We start from the raw sequence: 24784 nt of genomic DNA, 5'->3' as shown, positions 1-24784 counted from the left end.
TGACATACAGACTGCTGCTAAACTGTCTTTCCCAACATTAAAACTCTTTGGTTTTCACAACAAAAGGAGACCTGGCAGATGCTTTCTCACCTTGTCAAAGACAGTTTTGATGTAGATAGGCAGGTCTCCGTGAGGGCTGCCAAAACCTCCTACAATGCTGAAGCCGAGACCTGAGGAGCCTCTCTCCAGAGTGATGGTCTTATACATGCGAGCGCTGTAAAGAATACGATGCGAAACAATGGATGTTGGCTTCTGAGCGCACCGATGTGCATGCATTTAAAAACAAGTGTTGCACCAACTGTTTAGTAAAGTTTGAGGCCTGCTTTTGTCTTTATTCATTAATTAAAGTGGAGAGAAGAACAACGAAATGACACTGTTAGCTGAACCACTTCTTACCAGAGGCTGTTGTGAAAGCAGGGCAGGCTGCTCGGCTGGCCTAATGACCATGCGCGCACATCGCTGTTACTCTGTGTGCTGCATCCCTGAGAAGCTGCTGCCACCTAGACAATCATAGATTCACACAAACAGCATGTTATGAGTGCAAAGTGTAAAGGTTTTAGCCATTTAGGACTACACGAAGAGACCAGGACAGCCTGAATCCAAGCAGGACAGGACAGCCTGAATCCAAGGAATAGCAAAACATCTACAAATAGTGACAGTAACATGTAATTAAAAATATATCTCATTATTTTATGCGATTACTCTGGAGAACAGTGAGTTTCTCCTGACTGACATCAGCAAGACAGGAGTGCTTTTCTTCACAGCTTTCTTTTAGGAGTATGCAGAGCATCACTTTGAAAATGCCTATTTGTGCTGAGTAGGCAATCTGGCAGACCACTCTACATGAGGTGCCAGTTTCACTTCAATAAAAGACAATGAAAGAACAATGAAACCAACACAGGAGAAGTCATTATAACAGAACACGTGTAACATTTGAGCTAGTGTATAGTACATGTCTACAAAAAATACAAGCTTCTCAAACAAATCTGCAAAACTGATGCATTGCAAATTTATCCAGAAGAAGTTGTGCTAACAACAGATTAATCAGGATTTCTGCAAAAAGTTAATATTTCTATAGTTGGACAATGATCAAATATCTTATTAATGCAACAGCGGTCTTATGCCCATCCAAATATTACCAGAGTAGGAGTGATACAAGTCTAAAACCTTTTGATGTTTATTTTAAACACAAAATACTTGCCAAAAACAAGCGACATGCGCTTCCATAGACACAAATATAGTTTTTTCCCTTACAGCAGAAGTCTTTTTAGAGGTGTGAAATCAATGTCATAAACACTGTTGTCTTGAAATTAACATACACTGACTGTGCAAAATGCTGATAATGAAGGGCCTCCTTTTTGTTAAAGACTTCTTTTTTTTTTAGTTGTCTGTATGTAAAATTATGTCTTGGGGAAATATGGAAGAAGATAAAAAGCCCTACGGGGAGCTGGCTGTGAACCATTTCTGTGTTTCTCTGACAAAACAGAACTAAAACCTGCTGACGTTATCACACAGAAACTTACTGCCTTTACAGGCATTACATATCAGTTACTGGATGTCTCACTGTGACAGTACCTGCAAAATGATGGTTCCAGTGGTGTTCTTGAGCAGGGCTTCAGCATGGACATGAGTCATTCCCTCAGTGGAAACATCATTGATACTGAGGATCCTGTCTCCCGTCTAGATGATGCACACACAAACACAAACACATTTGTCCTAGACTTAACACTATCCCCCCTTTTCCTTTTTGCCTACAAAGTCTCCTTTTCTTTTCTGTCCCTATCTTTTTTCTTCAGGATTTCATAAAGGTTTACTTTTGGTATGTCACTTCATTTTCAATATTTATGTCTAAAATGCATTTTATGTTACATGTGTCTGTAATTTGATCATGGAGAAACATTTATGTCCTCTGCCCCTTGCATCCCGATCTATTCCAACCTTTATATTTGTTTTATGAGATGTATTTCAGGAAGAAAATGATGTAAAAATATCGACTTCTATTCCAATAAATATGTAACACAGTCAAGGCAGTCCATATATTTGTCTCAGTGTTGGAAAAGTTCATTTTGGTAACCTTTAGTTAACCAGGAAAAACGGCCTCTTCAGATTCTAAATGACTCCTGCACTCTGCGATTACAGAAGAATACACAGTAAAACAGCAGTCACCTCTAAAGAAAAAGGTATCTTGTGCCTCCTTCACCTTATTTTTTATGATTCCCTTAAATTCATCAATGCATACCAGAGAGTCTAAGTTTACAGCTTTTTGCAGATGTTTCAGCCTCTAAGGGACACAGTAAGAGTAAGAAAGTGCAATTTTCCTTATTTAAGGCCCAGTCCACACTCGACTAGTCACAATGTGAAGCATACATGAGACACACATGCATGCACGCACTGGTGTATATACATGGTCACTCCCCACCTGTAATTTCTGTGTTTTGGCAGCAAGTCCATTGGTATCCATGGTAGCAATAAAAAGAGGAAGGTTGCCATGGGGACTGCCCACTCCTCCAGCTACGCTGATGCCCAAGGAGTCGTATGGACCCTGGAGTGATTGCGCACAGACACACAAACACACACATTTGCAACCTTTCCAAATGGCAGATTCGAGCATAAAATAAACACCCAACGTTACAGGAGCATGATATCCAGTCAGGAAGCAGGTTGTTTTCAGTATATAACTAATTTATACTAATTTGTAACTTCTAAAAATAAGTTAAATTATCACTACTCAGTTTCTCCAGTACAGTATGGGGTCCAAAAAGACAATGCTTTTATTACTATAAGAGTGTTTTACCTTTTTTATTATCACTTTTCTGATGTCAGAGTCTTTGAATGCTGCAGAAGAGAATGACACATAACTATGGATAAAAAGATGCAAGAGTATATTTTCCATTCAAAGCAAATTGTTGGACTCAACATTGTAACTCAGACGATACTCGAGAACTTAGTTGACACTCACTGTAGCTCTCTATTTTGTTATCTGTCTCCCTCTGGTGGCCAAAAGAACCATCGCATACACTTGAGGGTGTAAGCGTGGAGCAGTCAGAGTCTTCGCTCTGGATAAAACACAACTTAAGGTACTCCTACGTTCACAGAGTAATATCGTTAAAATAGGTGTATAAACGCAATAGTTGACCTACAAACTACAGTCTGAACTATAATTTCACTAGGAATCATATCACTAAAGAAATACGTAGGCAAGATAAACAGTTTACCTGACTCCGCAGTGTGTACTGCACCCCGGCTTTAAAACGAGCCACCTCCAGGTGGACTCCTCCACTGCAACTCTGAGAGCAAAGTGACACATCTCACATAATGACGCTGGCCATGAAAATGCCTACCTATGTTCATTTATTTATAAACTGTGAATACGGCAGACCTGCAGAAGCGTGTGTGCACGCTCCTGTGATGCTGCACGCACGTCTTCCCCATTGATTGACAGAATCTGGTCGCCTAGCAACAACCTGCCATCCGAATCTGCTACACCTCCTCTGATGATATCTGACACAAAGATGCCAGTGTCATTACTGTTGGAAGAAAACAGAGGTCAAAAGCTGTGCCTGCCCCAGGCTTATAAATAATGTGACCTGTGCACCGGCTGTTTTGCATAATGTCACACCTGATTGTGCAAAAACATAAAGCTGCGAGAAAATTGGCACCCGAGCTCTTTGGAAAATGATGCGTCTTGCGACTTCTTTGCAGTGAGACCCTATCTAACCTTTATGGTAATTATCGAATGCTGGAGAGATCTGTGAAGTAGTTACAGAACACGTCAAAGGAGTTTGCCATGAAAACAGTCAATCTACTAGGGTCTATAAAGGGTTTTTTGTTTTTTTAGAATATAATTTTCGGAATTATATTTAAAAGGAACAGGTATTCTGCAATTTAAACTAACTAACCAGCCTAACTACAGCTTACAAACAAAAGTTGATTAAGAATAAAATTGTGGTAAAAATAGGCAACAAGACTAATCACTCACTAACAAAGTCACATTTATTTATTTTTAACCTATTTCTCATCTTCAGAAGTTGCGAGGAGGAGTACTCCCACTTGCCATATGTTATATTTGAAGCCGATATATTAACAACTTCATCAGCCTCTTAGACTTCAGGCTCTTTCAGCAGGTGACATCACCTAGGTTGCGAACACGATGGTTCTGAACAAAATTTGATTTTGTCTTTGTTGTACTTGAAAGCACAGTGTTAGATAACACAGGCTCAAACCTGCTGTGAACATACCAAGTTGGAGGTTTCTAACTTGATAAAAGCATCCTGACTGTACCTCTTCCCCACAGTAGTGAAGCCCAGTCCTTCTCCAGGACGAGGCCTCAGCTCCAGGCTGAACACATCCCACAGGTCCTCCTCCCTGTAGGATTCCTGGTGCCTGAAGACGCACAGCTGGACACGCTGGGTGGTGAGCCGTAGCACGGCAATAGCTTCGTCATGACTGGCCTGCCGCATATCTATGCCATTTACCTAGAAGACAGTGACAGTGAGAGAAACAGGGGAACAGATGCATGAAAATACATTCTGTTTGTTCAGGAAGTACAGGAACACATATTACAAAACAATAATATGATAAACTTTTCAGATTGGAGTGGTAAAGGAATCAAATATTTAGAACATATACTAGAAGGAACAGAATTTATTTCATTTGACGGACTAGTTACACAATATGGGATCAACAAGAAAAGATTTTTAGAATATCAACAAATTAAATCCATAGTTAAAAAGAAATTTAAACCGGGTCAAGTTGAACTACAAACACCACCAAGTGTGGTTCAATTTCTTACTCTTAAAACCCCCAAATTACTATCCAAAATATACAGAATGCTTTCTAGAACAGATGAATCAATATCACTTCCTATTGCAAAATGGGAAGCGGATTTATCAGTTAACTTAGACCTAAACTTCTGGTCTCAGGTTTGCTTAAAAACCTTTCATCTAATTAGAAATCCCAGTCTTCAATTAATTCAATACAAAATATTACATAGAGTGCACTATACAGGTCATCGGATGTTCAAGATGGGCTTTACGTCTACCAACAACAGCTCACACTGCCAAACAAATTCACCGGACAATTATATCCACGCTCTTTGGTTCTGTCCACCAGTTCAGAAGTTTTGGCGCGAGATATGTGAAGACTTATCGAAGTGTCTGAAATGTAACATTCCAACTTCCCCCTTAGTGTGTTTGTTGGGCAGCTTAGATAATGTCACTTCAGAAAAGAATATAGCCCATATGGTTTTCACTGCCCTATGCATAGCCAAGAAAACAGTCCTCATGAACTGGAAAAATAAAAATAATCTTAATTCTAACCAATATAGAAATTATCTATTAGATTACATTAGTCTTGATACAGCCTCTGACACCACATCAGATCAATTGCTCTGGGCTCCTTTGATCAGCTCCATCACCTAGTGGGGGTGGGGGGTCATAGTTTGGTCCCGCCTTCACTGTTGTGATTGGTGTGGGGGTAGGGACAGGCTTAGGGCGTCGGGGGGTTCCCCGGAGGCATCTTCCTTGGGGGGCTCAACCCGGGGTAGCGGTCATGTCCGGTTGGGGGCTCTTTTGGCTCTCGGGTGACTGTTTCCACGTGGCTGCGTGCAGCGGGGCTAGGGGAGGGTCTGTGCTGACGGACGTGGGTTACTGACCTGGTAGCGTGGCTGCCCCTGGGTGGGTCCGGGATGGGCGTGAGGTTCTGGGGGCGCTCCGTCTCTGGGCTGGGGCCCAGGCCGGGCCTCGGGGGCTTGGGTCCTGGTTGGTGTGTTGCCGGGGTTGTGGGCGGGTGGGTGCATGGGGACCCAGCCCTGGAGCAGGGTGCCGCCGGTGCATCGAGCCACCTGGGGGCTCTTCAACTGGTGGGGGAGATTGTCACATCTTGCAGGAGCTTTCCTCTCTTCAGGAACTCTCTCTGCAGGAGGGGGAGATACAGGAGAGGTGGAGGAAGATCTCAGCCTGGGCGTTTATTGTCTTATGTAGTCTGGAAGATGAGTGGATGGTGGGGTGGGTGCAGTTTTCTCTGTGGTGGGGTTGGGTGGACTGTCCCGGGCTCTGTGGGGCCGGGAGGCGCTGCTGCACTGGGCCCCGGTCTGGATGGGCCTGGGCCCCCTTTCCCTGGCGGGTCGCGGAGTATGGGGGTGCCTACTGGGGTCAGCGGGGGAGCTGGCCCCAGGGAGGGGTCACCTGCCACTCCCTTCCCCTCCTCCCCATCTCCAGCTGCCTCCCCCCTCCCGCTCCACCACAACCACCCACACATGCAGAACCTTGGAGTAGGGGTATGTCACCAGGGTGCAGAGGAGGCTACCCCCCCCTGTCCCCCTATGGCTGCCTCTGCCTCAATTTTATCCCACAACTTAGACATTCACATTACTCACACTCTCATTACACATACATATAGGATCTTGGGGGTGGGCACGATACATGGAATCCAAATTACCATCAGGGTGTACACCCCACCCCTGGCGTCGTTGCCCACCTCTCAATTTTAAATACACGTAGACATTGAGGGCTGGCAGGAGGGACCATGAGCTTACCTGCTGCTCTCTGGCAGGTAGCTCCAAGCCCTCCTGGGTTTTAAATGCACCTTAGAACACACATGCATCAACACTACAATGAGCGGGTGGAGGGAGGTTTGGAGTCTTCTCTCACCCCCATTCTCTGCGGCCTGCCGGAGCGAGGTTTGGAGGCCTATCTCCACCCACCACCACTTCCCCTGCCAGTGGCGGACTCCCTCAGACGTCGGTGCGTTGGTGGTTCTTTGTGTCCGGGGATGGGCGTCCAGGTACACACTGGCTCACTCCTTGGCGGCCTCGGGGCCTGGAGCCTGGGGCTCGCTCGGGCCACTTTGGAGGTGGGGTGCCCCCGGCCTCTCGGCCTGGGGCTCGGTCACTCAGGCACGGCTGGCTGCCGGCGGAGCTCACGGGCGCGTCACTGCAACTCCCCCTGGCTTCTGCTCCGCGGCTGCTGGGTGAGCCCTCATCTGGGACTCTCCTCAGCTCTTTCTGGGACAGTGGCGCGGCTGCCCCTCTGTTGGTCTTCCTTGGTCTCTTGTGTTCTGGGGGCCTCTGGATGTCTGGAGTTTTGATCTCCTCCACACCTGCTTCATGCCCTGGAGGACGGGGCTGTGGCCCCCCCACACCCTCTAGCAGATCATTACATGAAGGAACCTTTTAAAAAAACAAGCGCGTCCATGCTCACAGGTGTACACACGGGTGATCACACACACAAACTACACCCTTTTTGGCTCCTACCTCAAAGCACACTGTGTTCTGTTGATCTTATGTGCTGCACAATAATGTTTAATATTTAGTATTTACTGTCATATTCCCATATATCATTGTGATGTTGTTTATTCTATTACTCTTGTTCTGTTCTGCTCGTTTTCTTTTTTCTTTCTCAGCAGGTGATCCAGGTGATTGATATATGCTTTTTTTTTCTCTGCCCGTTCTGTTGGTTTTTGTCTTTTGCCCTTCTCCCCCGTCCCTCTTCTCAGCTGTTTCTCTTTCCCTCTTTCTTTCTCCCCTTCTTTCCCCCAGTCAAGTCTGTCCCGTATTCAGTAAGTGAAAATAAAATAAACAATAAAAGGTGAATCAAATGGACCATTACGGCAAGGCTGGGATGGTCAATTTGGTAAAGTAAATCCGTTGGGCATCTTTCTTTGCCTTTAGACAATAATTCTGATGGCAAAAGAGCCAAACGGGACAGGCAAAAAAAAAAAAAAAAAAAAAAGAAGTACAGGAACAAGTCTTTCAGTGTATACAAATCAGGCTGTGCAGTAGTTAACACTGACGGTAGAAGGTCTGAGGTGTGGCATTTGTACCTATGTCAGTTTCTCTCTCACAGTTCAGAAATGATTGTTAAATTAACTGGTGATTGCGTAATTATCTGTAAGTGTGGAGATGAGAGTGTGTGGTTGTTTTTCTATTTCTAGCAGCTTCCGTTTCCTTACGCAGCTTACCCTAACACTGCCATTAGGCTAAGCAGTCACATGATGGTGGTTATGAACTCGACAAGCTAACCCGTGGTCTACCAATGTAAGTAAGGGTGTGTTATACTGGCAGTAATATATGACCAATATAAAATATTGAAGAGTCTGCTAGTAGAAAAGTAGAAAAGCAACTGATTTTACATAGTAAGATAAAACACACAATACAGACTGAAAGCAACAGAGCTGCTGCACTCAATACAGCGTTAGTGTGTGTGTGAGAAAAAGCACTGAATAGAAGTGCATCATTAAAAGCACTTCGTGAATGTGTGTGCTTTAATGTCTAGACTATTTGAAACTGAAAAGAATGCAGGAAAAATGCCAATTATGTAAGTGAACAGACGTATCAGTATGAGAGCTCTATCATTAAATCACACGCAAATCTGATGGATTACAGATATTATTATAGCGTATAGTTATAAAAATACAAATGCTCTAGGTGCTCTGCTTTAGTATCATATATTAATCTTTATATAACAATAAAATTGGTGTAAAATTGGAAGGAGGAATAAAGCTGCATAGAAATAAAGACTGCAATGCTTGTTAGTCTACATGGAAATTCCAGGAATGCTGACACTATTTTCTTGGTGGTGACTTTATCGTGAACATAACCTAAACCGTAGCAGGTTAGGCCTGCAGCCATGGTGATGTGCCCAGGTAAAAACGTATACTTTTAATATGCACTTCGTATCTCTGTAGTTGCCTGGAGAAATCCTGCTTATCCTCTGTGTACTAACGCTTTAATTCTATGACAGCTGAGACCGGCTCAAGCCGCTCTGCAAATTCTAATTTGGATAAGTGGTAAGATAAATAGACGATTATTATTAGAATTTTGTATTTATTTATTTTATTTGCTCTATTTAACTAGGAGAGATGACAGAAGCTACCAGAGCTTTACAGTCTCTCAGTTCAACAAGTATCTCTGTAAGTGTTTCTCGAGTCGTACTGCAGTTTGTTTAGTAGTGATGCGTACAGGGCTGGAAGCCAGTTTTCCAATTCAGTGTTTGTGTGATGATCTCTCCAATGAGCTGTTATCAGGAAAATGACCTCTAAACAACAGCAAAGATGTTAAATATCTTTGCATAGATGTTATCTTTATAGTTATTCGTGCACAATATGCTGCACACTGAATATCATCATTTGTCTGTTTTTTGGTTTGTTTGTTTTTAAATAGTAGGTAGTGTAGTGGTATAAGAATCTAATTTATCCAGAATCCAGTTTTTGAGCAAGATGTTCATGTGTTTTGTAGGACAATCTGTTCTCTAACATTTGTACATCTATTTTTTTTTTTCATTTTGGAGTTTAGTACAAACTTCAAATTAAAGACTGATATTCTGAAGTGACTGAAAGCAGTCCCCTGGAGAAGGTTTTAGGGGGATCAGTAGCATCCAAGATGGTATTATTAGTGTAAAAGCATCACAGCCCAGTTTCATTTAGATAAGGAGCAAAAAGTAGTGGACCTTAAATAAAACCCTGAGGATAGGTCTTTATTTTTAACTCCTGGGAACCACATTTTCTATAAAAACAGGTTTTTGAGCTTGTAACCAGCAGTGTACCTTAAAACCCTCGCTTTTAAATCATGTGAGTAAACAATTTTTAAGGCAGATTTATTTTTTTCAGGTTTTCTTTGTTTGTTTGTTTCATTTCTGTGACTTTCTTGTTTTCACTATAAACTGAAGCTTGATTCTGTTATATCTGGCAAAGCAATCTGAGTTTGAATTCCCAAAAAATGAGTTTCTGAATTGGAAAAAAATAGTGCATGAATAAAAAAGAACACAGATACATCACGGCTGCGTTCTTCATACTGAAAAATATTGCAAAAACAAACAGAAATAAAAATAAATGCTGTGCGGTTAGAAATAACTTATTCACATGCACTGCTGTTTGTTCTGGTGTTTGTGTGCACATGTATCACTGCTATACCTCTAATATCTGATCTCCAGCCTGCAGTCTACCATCTCTCTGTGCTGCTCCTCCATCGTTCACTTCATGGATTATTACTGCCCCCTGGTGTAAAAACCAGAAACCACTTCCATCATTACACAACTCCACAACTGAATATTGAAACAACAAACAAACAAACAAATGCACAACTTTTTGGCCTAATTCGAGTACAAACTTTGCTTCCATCTGTGGATTTTTTATTTGCAAACATAAACAAAAATTATATAAAGTCACCTTCATGTCACAAGGACAAATAATAAATAACGAAATCTTTATGTTAAAAATCATTTAGCTGTTCTCACCAGCAGAGTGTCACATCCACCTACAATGCTGAGACCCAGGCCTAGGTTTCCTTTATAAATCTCTATGGTAGTTTCCTTTCCTGAAACAATTGGACAGCTGACAGGGTCGGAAGTTGTGGGAGCTGATCCTGGCCAATCAGACCGTTCCACTGGAGAGGTCTGCATGGGTTCTGCATGAGACGAAGAGGAGGAGGAGGCGACAGGAAGGCTTAGAGAGGACACTGGAGTGAGTGAGCGGGGACTGGAGAGTGATGTAGGGAGAGGGAGAGAAGAAGAGGAGGAGGAGGAGGAGAGACTCTTGGAACGGTTGATGGAGAGCTTGACAGTGACCCGGTGTTTGAGAATCAAACTGGACACCTGAATACGAAAAAGACAGCTGAGTCATAAATCATTAAATCAACTTGACCTTGAGCATATATTTCACAGCCCGCATGTGTGCTTGCACCTTTTTTACTGACAGTCCAGCCACGGGTTCATCACCCACTGCTACGATTCTGTCTCCAACCTTTATCCTGCCATCCTGCATAAAGAGACATGAATAAAATATGTAAGATAAGCAAAATGTATGAAAGTGAGTGTGTAGAAGAAAGATGGTGGGCGAGTGTGATTAAAAATCAAGTACACCCTCTGGACAAATATATGAATAACTGTTCCCTTAGGCCGGACATGAAAACGTATTAGTACATGATGACATCACTTGAAAAAATGGCAACCATCATCTGTTTCACATAATATTCATAATGCCAAGATGGCAGAACCATCACATCAGACTTGTACAAACCCTTTATAATTCAAATATGTTATGAGACGAGTTCTGCCCTGGTGAAGGCCAAAATTGCAATTGATTCTACTTTTGTGGGTAAAAAAGGAATAATACATATTTATTAATAACAGCATTTTTATTCATTTAAAAATTACAGAGTAAATTTGCTCAGAGAGAACCAAAAAGAAAACTGAAAATGATTAAATTACTTAAAAGGCTTACATAGTATAGATACTTATAAATAGTATAGATGATATACGGGCATATGATCCTGTTGATGATGTCATACCTTGCTGGCAGTGCCGTGCTGGATCAGGGACGTGACCACCAGTCCTCCCTTAGAATTATCCTCTTCCAAGCAAAGGCCAAGACCTGCATAATCCTGGAATGAGAAGCAACTATGTAAGAAAACAAACTTAAACACAATAATACTCATATGTAAAAAATGACTGTGCCAGTTTTAAGAGGTGTGCTTTAAGATGGGATTTTTTGGCTTTATTAGACAGACAGTGAAGAGTGACAGGAAACCAGAGGAAAGGGGTCGGACAGGTCTGACTAGAACCCGGGCCAGCCGCTCTCAGCCATACAGCCTGCTCATCCAAATTTGCTAAACCGGCACACTTAAGATGGGATTTGAAAGTGTTAAGAGAGTCAGTGTTACAGATGTCTGGTGGGACGGGATTCCAGAGGCGAGGAGCAAAGAAACTGAAGGTTGTAGATCCCAGTGTAGTCAAAAGGGCAGAAGGGACAGTGAGGAGTTCAGAGAGGTACTGTGGAGGGAGGTTATGGATTGCCTTAAAGGTGAGGAGCGGAATCTTGAAATCAATACGACATTTAACCGGGAGCCGGTGAAGCTGCTGAAGGACAGGCGTGACATGACTAATGCAGGGAGGTCTGGTGATGCTCCAAGCGGCAGAATTCTGAACCAGTTGAAGTTTATGAATGAACTTGAGAAGGGAGTTAGAGGATGGCAGTACTATTGGGTATGAGAGATGGATGGAGGCGAATATTGGTACGGAGATGGAAATATGAGACTAGTGAAACCAATAACAGCACGTCTGCAAAATGTGTTTTTGTGATTAAAGTTACATGTTGTTCATTTTGTACAATTACACAGACACTCGTCTATCTATCAAGATTTTGATACAAAAGTACCTGCTATCAGGCTGCCTTTGACACACAAAAATGTGCAACTGCAGTACAGACAACTGACAGTGGTTAGCCAGAGACGTACTGGATGTATTGTACCTGAGGTAGAATAATGTGTTCAATGTCACTGGAGATTTGTCCACAGCCTCCAGTGTCAGTCTGGGAGTCGATCGTGTCCTCACAGTCTTTCCTGAGTCCCTGGACCGTTTCACCTAGAGCTGCTTTATTTCTGGTAAAACAACACCAATGATTCCAGAAGCAGGTTACAAAAACCTTTAGTGTGTAAAACCAAAAAGCAATCATGTTACCTGATGAGAATGATCTTGACTTTACATGGAGCATTACTGATGATGGCGGAGGCATTCTGGTGACTCCGGCCGTACAAAATCTGACCGTTAATCTAGAAGAAACACAGCGTCATGTAGTTCCTATCCAACAACGCCTTTCCCCCTCTATTCACCTCTACATTAATCTTCCTTTCTGTCATCTCCTTCTAACCTCTCCTCCCCCGCCGACTCATCAGCTGCTCCTCTCCCACTACTCTCCTCCTCATCTCTATTACACGGTTGTTCATTACAAAAATCCGGCCCAGCACCAACTATCATTCAAATGGTAATTTGCATGATAAATCTACTGTGCAGGTACTCAACGCTCTCATCCATGTCTCCAACTCCCTTCTATTCTTCTCCTGCTTTAATTTTTGACTTCACTATTTTGTCTCTCTCCAATGGCTCAACCCATTCTTGGAGTCTTCAATCTCACACCATTAATCTGTTAATCCCTACTCACTCATTCTTCCATATTGTTCCCATAGCCTGTCTTCCTTACCTCTAGAAGCTCATCCCCGATCTGTATCCTCCCATCTAAACCAGCGGGGCCTAGAGGGTCTATAGCTGCCACATAGACACCCATACGGGCCCTAGAGTCATCCTTGTTGCCCGTGAGGCTGATTCCCAGGCCGTGAGCTGCAGGGTCCTTCTCTAGCTCAATCATTTGGAGCTTTCCAGACAGACTGCCATAACGCTGAAGCATCTTTTCTAGGACACAGTTAGCAGACAGAAAATTGTTAGGAGAATGATATGATTGTTAAGCCAAAAAAAGTGTGGCAAACTACATGTAATGAGTGACACATGGAGACATGGGGAAAAGCATTACACCCTGGAGGGGAATGTGTGTGGGCTGCTGCATTATGCCTGGAAGGGACTTATTGAGGGTGTTTCTGACTATATACAGCATGATAGTATGCACCTTGCATGCACAACTGTGCAAGGAAAAATGAATATAGAGCCACGACTGTGATTTATATATGCATACAAAGTGTTTCAAACCACTTGTAGCATCATGGGGCAACGCTTTAATGAATGGATTCATATTTTCTTTGCTTGTGTGCATGTGCAAGACACACACAGTTTCCTTCTAATAGTTTTACACTATTTTACTAATCAACAGTATAAAGCACCCTGAAGCTCAAACACACTAGAGCCAGCTCCAGAGTGGGATCCTGATAACCCTAATCCAGGCGAGGTAACATGTCTCATAGTTACGCTCGTAAGAAATAAAACAGTAGATGCAATTTGAATACAGTTTTTTTTCCTGCCAAAAAAGAGACAGAAAAAAAAATTACTTAGAAACTAAAATGTATTCATACTGAGGAATGTTACTCTTTCAAATGATGCTATACTTGAATAATATTTCTAAAACGTTTTTTTTAGGCTTTAATTTGTTCTTGGTACATTATTTATGCAAACTGGCTTGAAATGCAGGTGGTTTAAGTGTCATATGGCCTAAAGTATGTCCCAGAATTTGACAATTCAACTGTGAGTGTCAGAAAATGTTTATCAGTATTAAAATCTATAATGGATGGGGATGGCACATAGGCTTTTGAGGAGTCTTACTTCTGCCAGAGTCGTCAGTATCTTCAGCTGCTCCTGTGACTGCTGTTGTGAAATTCGTAGGGCTTCTCTGATCCATTCTATCGGATGCTGGTGAAGGTACCTTGGGACAAATTTTGCATTATTGAACAAGGAGAGTTTGAGATGCCTCAGGGGTCCTTCAGGCATAAGTTGGACTACCCCTGAGGCTTGTTCAGTGCGCTTGATAAAGCACTGGGAAATAACTGATGAAGAGGATGAATTAATGAACGCTGTTTTAATGTCAGCTAAAAATAACATGAAAGATGACCAGAATCATGCATTATTTTGCAACTAACTTACAAGTGGATGGAAAAATAACTTCAAAAGAATGCGCTGACTCTATTTAGAGGCATGCATCTCCATCAAAGGCAAAAAACAAAGGGTTTAAACAAACAAGGTAGCTGCGAGGGACTACAAGGGTTCTATGTACAAAAATGCATGTTAATTAAGTTTCTGGAAGTTGGTTTGATGTAAATGCAAGAGTGCTTTTACAGTGTGGCTGTCATGGTCGGCTGTGTGGCAGGCAGGATGAGGACCCAATCGCAAAACTCACGGACTCAAGGGATGAACTCAAAAGGCAGCTTTATTGCTGACAAGATGACAGGAAATTACAAAACTTAAACTGGGCACAAGAAACTAATACTTGGAGAGAGACACAGGGAAATCCACGCAGCATGAGGGAGACTACGACACAGAACTGAGGGAGACGCAGACATAAATACACAGAGGGTTAACGAGGGAAGTGGGAGCACACGGGGAACACAGCTGACACAGATAATCATAACGAGACAGGGCAGGAGTGAACACAACATGACGCATACTGACGAGAGACTGTCAAAGTAAAACAGGAAGTACAGAGGTTCAGACAGGAGGAGAGAGCACGGGGAGAACACAGACATAACAGGCTGGGGAAAACATGGAATAAAACACGAAAGGGGACAAGGGCTCATGAATACATAGAGGGGCACACAGGGGGTGAGAGTCACAAAGGGAAAGCACACAGGGAACCACATAACAGGGCAACTCAGGAAACAGAACCTAAACAGGGAACTGAATACAAAAATACAAGAGAACTAAGAATACTGGGCCAACACGGCCCAGGACCATGACAGTGGCACACTTGTGGTAACACACACACACACACACTCACAGTGCACCAACCTTAAACGGGGTGGGAATGAAGGGGTTTGCAGGGGAAGGAGTAAGGAACAGACCACCAAGGTTCTCTGCTTCCTAGTATCATGTGGGGAAACACAGACATAGCTCTATATCTATGAAAAAAGAAATCCCTGTCTCAAAAAAACCTCTTTGAAGCTTCCCCATTCCTTTTTGGATTGCTGTGTAGGTGTTAATGACTCATCTATCTATATATAATATAGTGTGCATGAAACATTTTCTATACACTACAGCAACACACAGCCAAATATCAGTAACTGTGTAGGAACACAAAGTGAGAACTTCACAGCTTGTGTTCTCTCCCAGTGAAAACTAAAGATGTGGTCGCAACCTTTAAAAAACATGAAAAGTAGCTACTGCTCTTTAGCTCCAACGAGCAGTACTTCATATTCTAATGGACACGATTGTCTATACTAGAAAAGTAGTGGAAAGCACTATTATATCAAGGCTGGTGTAAATTTGAAATAAGATTTACGTATGCCATTGAAACAGGAAAAACCTTAATGCGAAGCTTAAAATAGGAAGTAGAGCGGTGTTACCCTGCTGCTGTGTGAGTTGGGCAGCAGTGTTGGAGTTAGTCTTTCATGGTTGATGAGAGCAGGAGACTGTGGGCGAAACACAAGACGCAGAGTAGGCGTATTATTTTCTATAAAACTGTACACGTAATGCTGAATAATTACTTATTCTGTCAGTCAAATGCATTTTTACCTAATATGCATTGTGTCCACAAGACATAATAATGCAACGCCCATGCACAACGCTGCTGCAACTTCTGGTGGGGCTTTCCAATAGAATATGCATTGCACCTTCGCTTTACTGAGTGTTGAGATTCAATGTGAAAGAATCTGAAGCCTCAGGAGACTCAAATTCATGCATGCATGCCAGAATATACAGAGTCTGCGAGATGCATAAAGCTACCAAAAATCTGCTATTTTTGGTGCTGTACCTGAGATCCGTCTTGTCCAGACTGCACTAGAAAGGTCACAGTGTCTCCAGCTCTGCGGATGGCCTCCACTGCTTGCTCATGGCTGGCACTTCTCAGGTCCACACCACATACCTTAGCAACATCAACAAAATTGCACGTGAATACAATTTCAGATCAGATCAGTGTAGATCTGTTTTTAAAGAACACATTGATCATCTAAAATCCAAGTTGCCTTAAAATAGCCATGCCCATTTATTTGCAATGCTGTCGGCTGTCTTTTTCAAAGAGACAGCTAGTGAAAAATTATATATCAAAATTTCTGACAGTTGACAATTTCTTTTATCTTGCAGTGTTGTACACACAGCTCAAACCTAATACAGCAGAATGGCATGTTTTCCCAGTCTTCACTTCACTTTGGTGAGTGTGTGCCCGCCGCTGCAGCTTCAGATTTCTGTTCTTGGCTGACAGGAGTGGAACCTGACATTAGTCTTCTGCTGCTGCAGCCCATCTGCCTCAACATGACATGTTGTGAATTCTGATGCTATTGTGCTTACAATGTGTGTTTTTCTTTAAGGACAGACAATTTTTATTTAAGCTACTTTTTTTCTGTCTTTCTGTTTCCTGCAATCAGTCTGACTGCTCTTTTCTGACCTCTCACATCAACAAAGCCTTTCAGTCCACAGAAGTGCTCACTGAATGCTTTTTCAGAAAAAAAATTTCACACCATTCGCGATGAACTCTAGAGACTGTCATCCACAGAAATCCCAGGAGATCAGCAGTTTCAGAAATATTCAAACCAGCCCATCTGGCACCATCAATCAAGCCACAGTCAAAGTCAATTTGACTGTGTTTCCCCATCTGATGTGCGACGTGAACATTAACTGAAGCTCCTGACCTCCATTTGCATGATTTTATGCATTGTACTGCTGCTACATGATTACCTGATTGGATAAATGCATGAATAACCAAGTATGTTATGGCGGAGGGGGGTATAACTGCATTTTATTGTGCAGTCCTGTATTATATAATGACAGTGGAGCTGAACCTTCAATCTTTGACCAATAACAAATAACGGGCTGCTGCGAATAACATTTTATGGGCATTTAAACAACAAATTGGCCATTAGTGTGTCATATTACAATCAAATTGGCACCTTTTAATACAGCAGAGACCACAAACAATATTGAATTCCAGTACCGCATACACAGTATGTATTATATAAATGCATGCTCATGAAGTATGCACAATACATTCTCTCTCTACCACACACAAGCACCACTGGGTACCCAAACACACACACACACACACACACACACACACACACACACACACACACACACACACACACGCGCGCACCTCTTTCCTGCAATTTCTGATAACTGCGCCTCCTTCTCTGCTACACACCAACACACATGTCAGTTCCAGGCATTCGCATACCTTCAGTATCCTGTCTCCAGCCCGTAGGGTCCCATTACTTGCTGCCGGGCTGTCTGGGCTGATGTTCTTGATGAAGACTCCCCTCATCATCTCACCGCTGCTCAGTCTTCGGCCCATGCCTCTACCTCCCATTATGCTGATACCTAGGGACTGACCTGGTGCTCGCGTTAGTCGCACACTGAAACACAGAGTGTAACGCAAGAAACATTACCAAACACTGCAGAGAACACTGTTCTAACATTACTTTACGTATCTTAAAAACAGCGATGCATAATTTATCCAATGTGTATTTTTGCTTTTTTCAGTCTCTGCTGCTTAGTGTTGCAGATGGAGATTCAATGATTTAGTTAAATAAAACTTATAGGGAGACACAGAATAGTTGTTTTTTTTAAATGAATTTCTTTCTTCTTCTTTTTTATGCAGTGCAATTTTTGTATCAACGCGGGACGCATTCTTTAATGCAATAAATGCAAGCTGAAAATGAAATTCTGTACTGTAGTCGCTTTCTCTAAACCCAAGAAATATGAGCATGTAGACTCTGTTGTGCACCATTAGCACTGCTGTTATCATGACCTGAAGTTGCCTGAATAATCTGAATAATATCTCATGATAATTATTAGATGACAAATTCACTAACCTTTTAGGCTGGTCCCAAGACACTGTAGAAAGAAGCTCCTCCTCCTTTCCTTCTTCTGCACCATCCACCTTTATCTCCACGTCTGGCTTTGATGCCATTCCACCTGTATTAACATTGTCCCTTTTCTCTGCTGTAATGTCTCCATCTTTGCTCTTCAGAGGTAGAGATTTTGCTATCTGCCCGCTGGGGATGAACAAAAAGATTACTTTATATAACAGGTTTTAATGTATGTTTTTGAATGATTATTTTTGTGCTACAATGACTTAAAGTATCTAAATTTACAGGCACCTTTCTGAATATAAAATACAATAGGAGAAGAACAAAATGCCCAACAAAGAAAGAATCCAAATCTGTGGTATAATTGACACGTTTGGGACTATTACCCATGCAGATTTAGACCTCTTAAACTACACACTGTGAATATTTATACACTCCATAATTCTTTTTTTCACATCCATGTGCCCAGTGTATAGCTCCATACCTTTTAAAAAGAGACATATTTTATTTACATACATTATACAACATTTTCTAATTGCAAATGTTTCTATTACATGTTGTTGTTATGTTTACTGTGACTGTATGCACACAAACACAGGCAACCAAATTATGTGACTTTTTGATAAGTGATCTATTGATATAACATGGATTTACAGAAAATGAATCAATTATTCAGTTTATTTATTCATAAAAAATGCCAACTGTTAAGTTGTTATAACTTTCAGAAGTGAGAATCAACATTTTTGTGTTGTGTTATATAAATTTAAATGTTATTTGCTTTTAGTCTGCTGGGAGAAAAACAAACTTTAAGCTTATGATAATTCCCAATCTAACAATCACAAATTAATAATCTAATAACATCACACAAGCAGAACTGGGGCGCACACTGGTGAGCTTTTTTTAATTAATGACACACTGAGGCATCTGGCCAATTGTCACTTGTGTTTGATGGCCTTGAGAAAATAAACTGATTTAGATGAGATCATGAGGTAGTGCCTCTATGTTTGCCATATGTGTGTGTGTATGTGTATGTGTATATATATATATGCACACACACATATACTGCAAAAGTGGAAGAAAAAGGTACAAAAGCAGAGAATTTTTCATGAATATGTTTAACGGTGGAGGGCTGTAATAAGCACATGGATGTGAGTGATAGTGGTGCTATCTCCACAGCAGGAGCCTATAGCCAGTTAAGTTACAGAAGAGGGCAGAACAAATGGTTCGACCAGGGTTGAAAGAGGAGCGAGGAGAAGGGGGATAGATGCCAGGCAGGGAGGAGAGGGAAAATGAGGTGAAGAGAAAAACACCAGTGCAAGATGACTGAGAGTGCGAAAGAAATGAAAGACAGATGTAAGCACACACAGAGAAAGAAACAAAGACAACACATTGAAAGATAAGAGCGAAGAAAAGGCTGCAGAGAAAAATGGGAGTGAGGGAGGGAGGAGAAAGGCAGAGGTACGAAGACAGAGTGAAAGCAGGGACAGACAGAAGCGAAACAATTCATTTTCGCTGACAGTCAGCACTGAGATCCATAAGCGAACAGCTAAATATAACTCAGAGATTCAACAGTGAGAGAAGCTTTTGCCTTTACAACACAGAAGAATGGAGAAGAGAAAATACGTGCTGGAGGAGACTCACACTGAGCTGGCTGCATTCTGAAAACAATTGTTTCCTCATGGATACGGTTAATTAAAGTGTCAGATCATAATTCAGATCATTAGCATGACTTAAGCAGCTGGGTAACTGAATGATGTGTTACAGTAATAAAACCATAGCTGCTACAGCAATCAAAAGCCTATGGTTAAAGTGTTAAAGAATGTATAGCTATTTCTTAGTCTGAATTCCCTGCAGCAAATGTATCAACTTGTAATAAAACTGGAGCCTTGAAGTCTAATAAACCTTTAGACAGGTTTATCTTGCACTCTGGGAACTGGGAAGGGATTAGGTGACCGTAAATAATAGGCTAAGACCTCTGGCTCTTATATTACCTCGTGTCTGAGGCTGGGCTGATGGTTGGAACTGTGACCGGGTCTTTATGAGGAGTTCTGAAGGATGCAGAAGATCTGATTGAAGTTGGATCGGGAGTTGTGGCTTTAAACTTGAGTGAGGAAGAAAGCTTGAGCATAGACAAAGCCGGGTGACTCGAGGATCCAGCTGGGTCCGCTGCTGGCTCCGGAGAAGCAGTCGCTAGAGTGGGTGAGGAAGAGGGGCTTTCTGTTGCAACTGATGCCAGAAGGGGCAAACACAGTCGAGTACGGTGTTCATCCACCTGGTGGGCTGGGACGTAGGTTATACTGGGGGTAGGGGAATGTGGGAAAAGAAGTGTGGGAACGGGGTGAAAGCATTATAAACATTATTTACTTAAGTTTTATCAACACTGTTTTCTCAGCAGCACATTTGCTTTACTTCTTCACCAAAGAATGAGCAATGGGTTCTTAAGGAATGAAAAAACAGTCCCAGTAGTGAGAAATTTCTATAAATCATAAATTAAATATCAGTTGAATAAGACAATAATTGCATTTTATCCACTGAAGTAATGGCAAGTTTTTAAAATGACTCTTATTCACTGCCTTATCAAGATAAGATGAGTTTAGTAACATTTTCATTTCTATAAAGAGGATTTTTAAGCAACCTCCAGCTTAGCTAAGCATAAAGCTCATGCAGGGGGAAACAGTGTGTCCAAAATCCACACAAAAGATAACAGATAAAACAAAATGTGTCAATTAGTTAATTTATTAAAAGAGATTAAGTTATAGATTTTTTGTTTTAAGTTTATAAAGAAGCTAGATGTGGTGACTTCCAGAAGTCTTTAGTTTATTTTCCAGCGTTAATTCTTATGTGATTGCTCAGTGGTATCAAAGCAGGACACGCAAACCAGAGCCAATAAAACTGCAAAGAAATGTGTTACTCGCTGTTTCATTTTGCCAAACAGAAACTGACAAATCATGGCAGTCTTCATGAAATCACTCACTTCTCTCAGGATGCAAATTAACCGCTTCTGCTGTCAAGTAGCTTGGACTATTAGCCAGCTAGCTTGCCTACAAGCATGGAGACATGTCTGAGTCAATTTAGGCTAAAGAATATAGGGGAGAGAGGCTGTTCTCAGAAATTTTGCTTCCTTGTAAGGTGTCCATTTTGTCAAAAAACACTGTACATCCATCATTTTGCCTGGAGACTATCCTGGCTGTCATAGGGAAAAAGTGGGGTACCTCCTGGACAGGTCACCAGTTTATCATAGATAGAGGCTAACGTGGAAAGACGGACAAGCATTCACACTTGCAATCACCTGCAGAAGAATTGCCAATTAACCTAAACCCATGCATGGCTTTGGACTGTGGGAGGCAACTGGAGACAAGAAAACGCCCCACAAACAGGTCCTAGCTAGCCAGTGAATTCAAACCCCAGACCTGCTTTCTGTGAGGCAACAGCACTAACAACAAAAACCCCCACTATTATTCAGACAGTTTTACTTGTTGACAATTTAACATTGAACTGAAGACAAATTAAGCCATATTGATGGACAAATACCACATAATAGCTAAGCAACTAAAAACATACCCTTTTTGTATGTCATACATGAATTTTTTTTCTTTTACAAACTACCTCTAATCCACAACAAAAACTGAAGTTGTCGGTCAAACGATCTTTAGAGCTCTGAAAATACAGACGTGTCCCGTTCCATCTGAAAAATGGAAAAATCTTCTCAGCGTTTTTGTTTTACATAATCCCAGATCTGCCTAAGCCATGCTGTAAAAGATGTCAAGGACATCATTCAGCCCCCTCCTCCCACTTTTATTTTTCTTCTTTTTACACGGTGTGATGCTACTAGCAGACATGCTTTTTGAATCTGCTGAAAAAGCCAATTTCTATGTTTCATTCAGGGTGGTAGATTGAACACGGTAGTCTACACTAAGCTGTTGTGACTGAGCCATGTGGACAGCCTGTCTTGTCTGAAAGGAGGCAGTTTGATGGTGACAAGCCCTCACCCGTCTATGTGTCTTATTCTGAGGCTGCCAAAGCAACTCATCTGCCTCCACTCGCTCTTAGTTTATCTGAAGTGCTGTTTAGGAGTAGGCAGTGTGAGCACACGGTATGTGTATACTGATGAGTGTTTTTGTGTGTATATGATAGAGAAAGCCAAAACGCGTGTGGGTATTCGTCCGCGTGTGTATTGTGTGCGCATCTATGAGAGGCTCTTTAAAACGTTCTTTTATTCAGAAGCACACTGTTCAAGGTGAGATGAGTGATGAATTATTCAGAGATATTTCCCATAGCAGGAAAAGGTGTTTTTGGAGGTTAGACCATTGAAAGGCTGGTATGTGTGTTAATGTTTGTATGTGTGTGCCCATAAATGCAACACAGAGCGGAAGAGAGAGAGGGAGGGAGAGAGAGAAAGAGAGACTGGGAGAAAGTGAGTGGGTGTTCTGCAGGGCAGTGGGGTGGTGGGGGTGGAGCACATCTCCAATCAGCCAAACAAGCATTGCCAATGTGGAGCCATAACTGCTGATGTTAGAACAAGTAATAATTTATCCAATTTCCCCTTAGGCAATCTTTAAAATTTCATCACCTAATCTAATCTAACATGACTGCACTGCCTCAGTCAGCTATGACTGCAGTGTCAAAAAAAAACAAGGTGGTAATGGAGATCCAAAGTGAGACGAGATCATTTATAGGTGATGATGCGGTCAAAGTCATGTGACTGCAGAGATGATGATATTGATGACATGCTTGTACACATTGCAGATGCAGGCTGTTACATTTTGCATGGGTAGATCTAACATATATGCATGGTAGTCAATTACTTTTTCAGCAGTTGTTCTCAACATTCCCAAAAGACCGTTCCACATTCTCTCCAAACTAATACCTTTGGTTTTCTTGTTTCTCAAAGAAAACTGTCTTTAAACTATGACAGCACGGAAAGTGCACATAAATGCAACGCAAATAATTGCATTAAGTAACTACTGTAACCCACTGGGGTCTCTTCAGTTGGGAAAAACACTCACTTTATAGTTTTGGTAATTGCCTGAGGCCTTGAACCACAAGTTTTAAGTAAACAAACAGTTTTCTTTTTTTAGTGGTGCCTGAAAAACTTTTGAAAATCCGAAAACCTAAATTGTGCATCTGCCTTGTTTAACGAATGTATTAAACCACCTATCACAAAACAAGAAAACACAAATAATTCAGAAAGTGCTTAAAACTAATAATTATATTGTTAGTTATTTGGCAAATAACCAGCTGAACGCACATTTTTATACCGAAATCTGAGAACACTGGACTTCAGTCAGAAACGTATCAATTCAAGCGTCACATGTTTTCTCTTTAGAAATGCAAGTAAATAAATGTAATGTGGCATCTTAATCAAAAATAATATTGAATGGTGGATTAAGCTTTACAGAAACATTATGGTAATTAAAAATACTGTTAATTACGGGCAGCTATGACATAAAACTTATATTGGATGGAGCATTGTTTATATCATTAATATACTCATGGGCATTAATAGGTGTTTGTTGATCAATGGTCATGACAATTTGCATATTAATGATCAAGGAACTGACCTCACAGCCCATTGTTCAGTCAGTAGGCTGGTTTCAGTTATTGTGCAAATGTACTGTTTATAAGGTTGGGGAAACCTGCAGTCAGTCACGAGTAACAAAACGTTTCTCCCATTGAAAACGTGAAAACACTACGTCCAGATGAACAGAATGGGATTTACTTACCTGGATGATTGAGCATGTATCAAGATATATTTTAGACATTTTTGCAAACTGAAAATCAAAAAGTGAAAAATATTAAAGCATTCTGATCTTTAATTTAGAACTATGAATATTCCCTTTGGCAGCAACTATAGCCTCAAGTGTTTTTGGGTAAGTCTTTAGTCAGCTAGTTTGCTACACAGCTTGATCTGGGCAGTTATCCCAATCTTCCTGACAGGGTTCTCAAGCTCTTTCAGTCATCTTCAATTTTCTACACAAATGCATATGTGGGCTGAGCCAGAACTTTGGTTTGATGATTCCACGACTGCCCTGTACTTGACCTGAAGCCATGCTAATGCTGCCTCGGCTGTATGCCTCCGTTCATTGTTGTGCAGAAAGGTAAGTCGTTGCACCAAACTAAGATCACTTACACTTGGAACCTCTCTGTTGTGTATGCATACACTACATACTCAATAACTGAGAATGATAAAACCATAAAACATATTTTAGACATTTTTGCAAATGGAAGATCAACAACTAAAATCTCGCACAAACATTTTCTGATCTTTAATTTAGAAATATGAAGGAATCCCTCTGGCAGCAGTTTATAGCCTCAAGTATTTCAGATTTTAGGGTAAGTCTAAGTTGTACGCTGGATTGCTACACAGCTGGGTCTGGGCAGTTATCCCATTTTTTCTGGCAGATTTCTCAAGCAACTTCAGTCGTCTTGAACTTTCTCCACAGATATTGAAGTGGTTTTAGGCTAAACTTAAAGACTGTCCTTGAAACCACACTAGTGCTATCATGGCTGTCTGTTTCAGATCATTGTTGAGCAGAAAGATGAATCACTGCCCTA

General features: G+C 41.5%; 1 protein-coding gene across 2 annotated transcripts in view; it reads right to left on the bottom strand.

Moving 5' to 3' along the window:
- Positions 1-24784, bottom strand: part of LOC147327928 (multiple PDZ domain protein) — a 50516-nt gene that overhangs the window by 5086 nt on the left and 20646 nt on the right. The window contains exons 21-43 of one of the 2 annotated variants that reach the window (XM_086295936.1): positions 20221-20526; positions 18233-18415; positions 17596-17773; positions 16180-16290; positions 15773-15838; positions 15219-15290; positions 14040-14139; positions 12973-13181; positions 12453-12544; positions 12244-12373; positions 11285-11377; positions 10678-10752; positions 10233-10589; positions 9910-9993; positions 4282-4475; positions 3380-3527; positions 3216-3287; positions 2960-3083; positions 2795-2835; positions 2420-2542; positions 1576-1680; positions 397-500; positions 91-214 (exon numbers count right to left, since the gene is read on the bottom strand). In XM_086295936.1, the coding sequence (XP_086152062.1) occupies positions 91-214; positions 397-500; positions 1576-1680; positions 2420-2542; positions 2795-2835; positions 2960-3083; positions 3216-3287; positions 3380-3527; positions 4282-4475; positions 9910-9993; positions 10233-10589; positions 10678-10752; positions 11285-11377; positions 12244-12373; positions 12453-12544; positions 12973-13181; positions 14040-14139; positions 15219-15290; positions 15773-15838; positions 16180-16290; positions 17596-17773; positions 18233-18415; positions 20221-20526 (3091 nt within the window). The remainder of the gene's footprint in view (positions 1-90; positions 215-396; positions 501-1575; positions 1681-2419; positions 2543-2794; positions 2836-2959; positions 3084-3215; positions 3288-3379; positions 3528-4281; positions 4476-9909; positions 9994-10232; positions 10590-10677; positions 10753-11284; positions 11378-12243; positions 12374-12452; positions 12545-12972; positions 13182-14039; positions 14140-15218; positions 15291-15772; positions 15839-16179; positions 16291-17595; positions 17774-18232; positions 18416-20220; positions 20527-24784) is intronic. The other variant, XM_086295937.1, reaches the window with a different exon arrangement.

Source organism: Aulonocara sp. 'chitande type north' Nkhata Bay, linkage group LG6 (assembly GCF_057382095.1).
Source record: "Aulonocara sp. 'chitande type north' Nkhata Bay isolate Kocher_YH1m ecotype deep benthic linkage group LG6, A_spYH_male_GT1.1, whole genome shotgun sequence".
Classification (NCBI taxonomy): Eukaryota; Metazoa; Chordata; class Actinopteri; order Cichliformes; family Cichlidae; genus Aulonocara; species Aulonocara sp. 'chitande type north' Nkhata Bay.
Note: the sequence above shows the minus strand (reverse complement) of the source record. Positions and strands in the feature narration are given on the sequence as shown.